This window comes from Cylas formicarius, unplaced genomic scaffold, assembly GCF_029955315.1.
Source record: "Cylas formicarius isolate icCylForm1 unplaced genomic scaffold, icCylForm1.1 PGA_scaffold_3__17_contigs__length_32017465, whole genome shotgun sequence".
In the NCBI taxonomy this organism is placed as follows: domain Eukaryota; kingdom Metazoa; phylum Arthropoda; class Insecta; order Coleoptera; family Brentidae; genus Cylas; species Cylas formicarius.
The window spans coordinates 26,017,272-26,025,900 of record NW_026844326.1 but is presented as its reverse complement, the minus strand read 5'-3'; the positions used below and the strand labels follow the sequence as shown (position 1 = coordinate 26,025,900).

General features: G+C 38.8%; 2 protein-coding genes across 2 annotated transcripts in view; one reads left to right on the top strand and one right to left on the bottom strand.

The window, feature by feature from the left end:
• The window catches only part of LOC132700093 (uncharacterized), a 168,563-nt gene that overhangs the window by 114,124 nt on the left and 45,810 nt on the right, over window positions 1-8,629 (top strand). The gene's annotated exons all lie outside the window — the stretch shown is intronic.
• LOC132699160 (uncharacterized) lies at window positions 175-5,821 on the bottom strand. The gene is made up of 2 exons (XM_060665707.1): window positions 5,753-5,821; window positions 175-2,994 (listed from the first exon to the last, which is right to left on the bottom strand). The coding sequence occupies exon 2, from the start codon at window positions 2,990-2,992 to the stop codon at window positions 1,586-1,588; it is 1,407 nt and encodes a 468-aa protein (XP_060521690.1). The 5' UTR covers window positions 2,993-2,994; window positions 5,753-5,821; the 3' UTR covers window positions 175-1,585.

The following is an 8,629-nucleotide window of genomic DNA, read 5'->3' as shown; positions in this document are numbered from 1 at the left end:
AAAATCTCGTTTTTAACCAATGACCTTGCGGCATTTAGCAACCATCATGGCCGCTGATTGGCCGCCAATAAGTTTTTTACCGCTTTTAAACAGGCTTCCCTAAACTGAATGACCTATCAGGAAGAATAGAAAAATATAAGCATTTAATAATTCGCCCATAGGAAGTGATGATCTTTATGTTAAAATTATTTTGGGACGTCGCGGCGTTGCCAAATCTACATGAACTAGATTCCAACTTAATTTTTTCCAATGAAATGCCCTGCCTATTTTGAATATAATTGTGAAACTTTCTATGCAACATACGTCTCTGTCTCTCTCAAGCTGGAATTTGAAATTTTGACAAATTTTTGCGTATTGTACAAAATATGAGAGCGTAAGCTGCCATATCTGATTCGAACGGTTCCGTATTTAACAGCAGAAAAAACTGGATAATGTAATTTTAGAATATATATATTTTTTGACATGAGTTAAATAAAAAGAGTTCTTTATTTCTACTTTCAAGTAACACAATACCGAATTTATCGTTAGAGGCTATTCCAGAAATAAAAACGAAATAATCCAAACAAAACTATTAGCAAAACTAAATGCATCTCTTGATTTATTAACACTTTTAAGAAGTAATAACTCAACTTAATATCAGCACGTTTAAGAAGCGAGTATAATAGAAACAAAAATTAACAAGTTCATTAAATTTACTACATATCTATCAATGTTACTCCAGAAAGTATGCACTATCTAAAAGTCCTCATAACATTGTTGTTTGTTCTTACTTATTTTTAAGATTTCCAATTTACGAATTTCCCAAATTTACAATTTTTCAATAGTATTCTTATTTAAAAAAATGGTGCAGGGAACTAATAATCAATGAATCCTTGATAAAAAAAGAGGAAAAAGGAGGATTCAGTACGGAATAACAGCGGCTATTTTAAAATTTTATGGTAACCTCAGTGGGCTATGTAAAAAAGAACTGCCTCTGTGAAATCTAGGAAATTTGCAAATATTTTCTACGGTTTTCTTTTTTATTACACTTATTATTATTTATATTTATTTTTTGTTATTGAATATATGCAAGATACAAACCTTTTATTAAAATCTTGCCACCCTGTGCAACGATAAACCCCAAAATATTTTTATCTCTCTCTCTCTCTCTCTCTCTCTCTCTCTCTCTCTCTCTCTCTCTCTCTCTCTCTCTCTCTGTCGCAGATCTTACAAAACTATACAGTTCTCGGAAATTCAAGTGTCTGATATAACTCTTGATAAAGAAATCGAATTAAAAATCTCAAACGATGACTGTCATGATAGTGCCATCGGTTGATTTTTATATTTAAAAAAATAATAAATGGAAAATAACGTTAACATCATATTGGGTGTATACATTCGCTGGCCAGCTGAAACAAGTGAGAAAAAGATACGGAGAATGATATAAGAAAAGAGCTTAACTTTTCTGGTTTCTAGTTTTGTACTTACAATGCATCCAAAAAACTTAAATGTAACGATATATTGATTATTCTTATTGCTTTTAGAAAGCTCGACCATCCGGTAGTTCGTTTAATATTAACATCTTCACAGCATCTCGTACTAAACCCTACAAATCCACAACCTCTTGGCACCTCTCGTTCACTTTGCCGATTTTCCTCATGAACAAGTTCTTGGCCACCTCGAGGTGTCTCTGGATCTCATCCACCTCGGACGCGTCCCCCGCCGTCATTACTTTTTTATCAAATATCTCGTTCAACCTCCTCCAGTGCTTGGGTAAATCGTTGATCACCTTCTCGTCGTAGTTCCGCGGAAGCGGCAACGGCGGTTTCTTGGGGGTATTCGCACCGTTGTACGACCTAGTACCGTCTTCGTTTTCCCTGACGATGGCTACGTTGGAATATATAGTAGCTCTGCTATATGATGGCCCGCTCTTGACAGCCGAGAGATTATTGATGATGTCGTACGTAAAATCGGTGCTCGCGCCGCCGCCACCGGCCTTGTAGGAAGCCTCGACGTTGCCGTATATCTGCTGGAACGACTCGTCGACCACTTGTTCCGATTCTGCGTAGGATATCTTCGCGATGAGCCCTTCCACGTTCTCAAGAGCCGCCAGTTTCTTCGGCTGCAAGTTATCCTCCCAAGACGTGTTGTCCAGCTTTTCTTGGAGTTTCAGAACCTCGTCGAGCAATGACTGGTAGTCTGCGATCGAGCATCCGTCGAATCGAATTTCCAGAGCTCTGAGGTCGGTACCAATACGTAACATCTCCTCCAGCTCGGCGGCTCTTCTATCCAACAACTCCCTGAAGCGCTTTAACTCGGCGAGCAGTTCCAACTTTTTCGTCTCCAGTTTGGGTTCGGCTGAACAGTGCAATTGGTTCAGCTGGGCGCAGAGATAGAAAACGGTCTTATCCAGTTGGTAATATTGAGTCACGTCGTCTATCGGTTCGCTCGCGACCATCTTCAGCGACTCGAATTCGCTTTCTATCGTAGACAGAGCAAACCCCAGACTAAGATCGAGATCGAGCAAGCTGGAATCGGGAAAAGGTGGCCTGTTATAGAGGGAATTAGCCCTCGATATGGTCTGGGCCACGGACAAGGCAGAGTCGAACGAATTGGGTAAAGACGATCTTGGTCTGAAATGGTTCTCGTCGCTGTCGACGTTGTTAAAATCGTTGACCGTTTCGTTGTAGAAGACTGAGTTCGCGGTGGTTTTCTTCGGCAGGGTGAGGTAACCGTAGACGGACTTGAGCTTAGCCAACGATATTTCGAAACTGTAGACGAGTTTTTCGATACGACCTCTATCGGACGGGCTCAGGTCTGATTTTCGGATCTGCTTAAGTTCGAGGATGTGACCGGTGATTTCCGCAAATAAAGTTTCGATCGATTTACGATCCCTGGTGACGAATGCTTTATCCACGTCCGCCTGCATTGCTATGAACAGGTACTCTTTCTCGTTTATCGTGTTGAAGAGCGCGAGCGAGCCCTTGCGTTCTCTGGAGTTGTTCCCGCCCATTTCTGAAACGAACGTGTCACATGAACCAAAGAGGGAGAAGCAAAATCGCCACGCGATAGTCTAGATCGGAGCTAAGAACGAGTTTTACCATAGCGGATGAAAATGACATTTTATCAAATAAGTTTCTGAACTTCAACGGAAATGTTCAAGATAATTAAATTATTTAATTAAAATAAAATATATATATTTTTTTAAATTTTACCGGTGAGTCTACCAAACGAAACTAACTTTAGTAAAAAATATATACTATACCCCATATGCAACATCACACTAGGTTACTTTTTTTTGGTCCCCATTACTTAGTAGCTACGAGCAAATAGGTAAGTTGATGTTAAGAATTGCACCCTTTTGTCACCCAATCGGAACTATTCTTAAAATAAACGTAATTTCATCGTAAATCTTGTAGTATAAGGATGCCTCAAAAAATTTGGTCATAGATACTAGCTGTATATAAAATCCTTACACAACAAGATGAATCGCATTACCTTAACTCGACAAGTCATAGTAGAGGATCTGAATTAAGATCGACCTTCACCATAGTGTCAACCAAATAAAAATAACGTCTTATCAAATAAAATCAGTTTCTGAACATGACTTGATATCTCAAGCTCAACGGAAATGTTCAAGATTATTTTTAATTAAAATAAAAAAATACATTTTTTTTTTAAATTTTACCGGTGTGTCTACCAAACGATAGTAACTCCAGTGGAAACTATATACTATACACCGTATGCAACACCAGCCTAGTTTACTTTTTTTTGGTCCCTATTACCTAGTAGCTGCGAGCAAATAGGTAAGTTGATGTTAAGAATTGCACTCTTTCGTCACCCAATCGGGACTATTCTTAAAATAAAAGTAATTTAATCTTAAATCTTGTAGTATAAGGAAGCCTCAAAAAATTTGGTCGTAGATACTAGTTGTATATAAAATCCTTACACAACAAGATGAATCGCATAACCTTAATTTGACAAGTCATAGTAGAAGATCAGAACTAAAATCAACCTTCACCATAGTGTCGACCAAATAAAAATAACATCTTATCAAATAGAATAAGTTGCTGAACATGACTTGAGATATCAACCTCAACGGAAATGTTCAAGATTATTTTAAATTAAAATAAAAAAATACATTTTTTTTTTAAATTTTACCGGTGTGTGTAGCAAACGATGCTAACTCTAGTGGAAACTATATACTATACACCATATGCAACACCACCCTAGTTTACTTTTTTTTGCTTCTTATTACCTAGTAGCTGCAAGCAAATGGTAAGTTGATGTTAATAGTTGCCCTCTTTTGTGACCCAATCGGGACTATTCTTAAATTAAAAATAATTTAATCATAAATCCTGTGGTATAAGGATGCCTCAAAAAAATTGGTCATAGATGCTAGTAAGGCATTTAAATTAAAGAATTTTGAGCGAGCGAAAGTTCAAGACAGAAAGAGACGGAACGTATTTACCCCTCCTCGTAGAAAAGGATACAATGCTGGGGCGCACAGACGCAATGACCTGTGAGAGAGTGCGCACATGTTCTTCACGCTTAGTAAAAACCAGGATAAATTAATTTACTACAGAGCAGTGTTTTGAATATATAAATTCTGTTTGTAAACACGTTGTTTATTGCTTCTAAAATTGCAAATGAAGAAGAAAAAGTGTTTTTTTTGTATAAAAATACACTTAGTAAATGATTTTAATGAAAAATGTTATAAATATTGTTCTTTAGAATTGTAATTTCGACGATTATGAGTATTTAAATATGATGACGTTGAGTTAACTCAAAACTCAGTTTGAAGGTTATCACTCTGATTGTTACAAAAAGTAATTGTTTAAAAAAAATACAATGAGGATTTTGATTTTGAAGTGAGTATATTGTTAATATTTTTTAATTTACATCAGAAAATTTTGTCAGAAATTTCAACTGAATCGAGAATTCCTGAAAGTCAATTTTCAACTCTTCTCAACTAGTATTTTATGCGATTAATTAAATAATTAATTATAGGGAGACCAGACGCCTTTACAAATAGATTATATTTTAGAGATGACAGAAAAAGAAAATGAAGACGGTTCTTCTGACTTGAGGATGATAATGCAACTTCCGGCGATATTCATCTTGAATAATTTATTACTGTTATTTGTATTATCACTTATTGTACTATGTTATAGATATTGTTTATTAAAGAATTATTGATTTTTGTAATAGATTTGCATTAATAGTTTTTTTAAAGAATATATTATTCATTTATATATTCAAAAGCGTTTATCTTTTTTTTTTAGTTTATATACGTCAAAACACTGCTCTACAGCTCTATATCCTAGGATTGTATCCTTTTATACGACGAGAAGTAACTACGTGGTTGATTGACTAAAGAGTGTAATTATCAAATGTTCTGTATGACTGCAGCTACGAAGTAATAGTGTCCAAAAGAAGGTAAGCTGCTGTGGTATGCCATATTGTGAATAGTGGCTTTCCACTGGAGGTAGTTTCGTTCGGTAGGTGAAATTTAAATAAAACATGTATTTTTTCAATTTTAACTAAAAATATTCTTGAACAGTTCAGAAACTTATTCTATTCTATAAAACGATTAAAATAAATAAAAATAAAATTTTTGTTTGGTTGACACAATAGTGAAGGTCGACCTTCGTTCGGATCTTATACTATCACATGTCGAGTTAACGTTATGTGATTCACGTTGTTGTGTTAGGATTTTATATTTATTGCCTTCGACCAAATAATGTGAAGATAACAGAAGAAAACAACTTACCGAGTACAGGCGAATCTGCTGAAATTTGCCGATCGGACTAAAGCGACATCGCGTATGGCGAGATCGTTTCTGACACTAAGATTAGATAAACGTTGAAACCTCTGCGATCAGTTATACGCTTATCTATTTAATTGTCAACAAACAACGAATTGTGCCAAATTTAAGCGAAAAAACAGTTAAATCGAAACTTATTGTAAGGCGAGAGACGAAGACTTTAAATACAAAAATTGTAGTCGTCGGACCGTAAACGCATAAAAAAACAAATGACCCTACTTTTCGCGGGTATAATATTGAAAAACGGTTATAGCCCGGGATTTCACTAGTCTCCTGGTTCAAAAATTATTTCGATAGGATCAATGGTTTTCGCTATAGTTTCAACAGGGTTCTGCAGTACGTTTTTGTCAAACCTTAAATCAGTAGCTTCAAATTTCGGACGCCTATTTTTGAATTTTTGAAAAACCCCTGCAAATCGTTAAAAAAATGGGCTCCTGAGACTCCGAGACTATTGAGAAGGACCCAGATGATGCCTGATACTGAGATTGTGCTGTTTGCTGACGACACAACGTTTATTAATTCAAATAGGAACATCTCTGCCCCGAGTAATATTGAAATATATACTTTATCTAAGGCTAAAGCATGGTTTTCAGCAAATAATCTATAACTTAATGCTAAAAGGAAGAATTTATTAGTGTCTAGTAGCAGTAGGTTGACATGTGGCAGGGGATGCAAGATTCTGGGCGTTACCTTGGATGACACTCTGGATTCAAATTCAAATTTTAACGTACACTGTAAGCCATTGTTTATTAAACGTAAAATAATGACGGATCTATATATATTTATATTTCAAAGTGTTCTTGGGATACACTCCAAGACCGATAGTTTGCCGAGGGGTTCAGATTCTCATAGATATGACACCCGGAGTGCAAATAATCTCTTGCTTCCGAGATACAGCCTAGACAGTGAGCGACTCGTGGTCAATATGACGGACAGAGTACTCACGGAGGTCGAGATAACAGTGCTAACCAAAGGAGGGAACTTCGCAATCCCTCCCCGTCACATTCTGATTGAAGAGATCATCTCCAGCACGGAAGCGGCCATCAAGAACCTACCGGACCAAGATGCCGAAGAGATACGAATCGAGACAGCCAACATCCTCAGGAAGGCAAAACCACCCAAGACTAACCTGATGAGAAGTGAAGGACTAGCACTGCGTAGCCTGAACACGGATGAGGGTATCATCATACTCCCAGCGGACAAAGGAAACGCAACCGTTCTTCTGAAGACCGAGGACTACGAAAGGAAGATTGAGGAACTCTTGGACCCGGGAAGCTACAAATCCCTGAAAAAGGATCCGACGCAAGCTAGACTACGTCTTACCAACCGGCTCGTCAAGTCATCATCACTGTCAGAAGAAATCAAGAAGCGCATTGTGAGGACGGAGACTGTTCCACCAAGGCTCTATGGACTACCTAAGATGCACAAAGTAGATGTCCCGGATCACCAACGTATTACTTGGCTAAACACCTGGCATCGCTGCTCCAACCACACGTAGGACACGTCACCAGTTACATCAAGGACTCCACCGACTTCGTGCGCAAGATTCAAGATATCAATATTGAACAAAACGACATCCTTGTGAGCTTCGACGTCGTCTCACTGTGTACCAAAGTACCTCTGAAGAGTTGCTTGGACCTGGTGAACAGGATATTTCCTGTCGATATTTGCAAACTTTGTGAAGTGTGTTTGACCGGTAGCTATTTCATGTGGAAGGGAAACTTCTACGAACAGGTGGACGGAGTGGCAATGGGAAGTCCATTAAGCCCGGTTATAGCCAACTTATTTATGGAACACTTTGAGGAAAAAGCGATCGAGACCTCAGAGTACAAGCCAGCAACGTGGTTCCGGTACGTGGATGACACCTTCGTCATCTGGAAACATGGTATGGACAAGCTCAACAACTTTCTGTAGCATCTCAACAGTCAGCATCCCAGCATCCAGTTTACTATGGAGACTGAAAATGACCAACAACTTGCATTCTTAGACGTACTAGTGAGGAAGCGAGGTAACAAGCTGGGCCACACAGTGTACAGAAAACCAACCCATACGGACAGATACCTGCATGCTCTATCCAACCATCACCCAAATCAAAAGTATGGGGTTATCAGAACCCTGACAGAACGAGCCCGAAGGATTTGCGAACCGGAGAACCTCCAGATGGCACTTGAACACCTGAAAACTGCGTTCGAGGCAAATGGCTACAGCGAGAAGGAGATCGAGAGATCAATGAACTCAAGATCATCAAGATCACGGGATACCGAACAACGACCCTCCACCTCCCACGCATATCTGCCGTATATTCCGAGTGTCACCGACAGGATTGGCAGAGTATTGAAAAGACACGACATCAAAACAATCTTTAAGCCTACAAAGAAGATCCAGCAGACCATCAGGTCAGCGAAGGACAAGAGGGACTCACTTTCAGCTGCGGGAGTCTACCGCATTCTGTGTTCATGCGGAAAGGTCTACATCGGAACTACCAAGAGATCAATGGGAACGAGACTTAAGGAGCATAAAGCATGCTGCAGGCTAGGACAGACAGAGAAGTCTGCAGTAGCTGAAAACGCACTGGGCAGCGGGGAACACAGGATACACTTTGAGAGCTGTAAGTTACTAGCATCGGTCAACGGCTATCACAACAGACTAGTCAGGGAAGTCATTTTGATACAAAACACCCACACAATTTCAACTGAAAGGAGGAGACCCTTAGACTCAACCAAATCTGGAACCCGATTCTTAGGAACGCCCGAGCAGTACCGATCGATATCCCGAGACCAACCGAAGCGGAACAAGCACCGCGCACCACCAATCGGCATAAAT

Excerpts from the sequence above, each read along its gene's own strand:
- LOC132699160 (XM_060665707.1), bottom strand. The coding sequence starts at position 2,992 with ATGGGCGGGAACAACTCCAGAGAACGCAAGGGCTCGCTCGCGCTCTTC.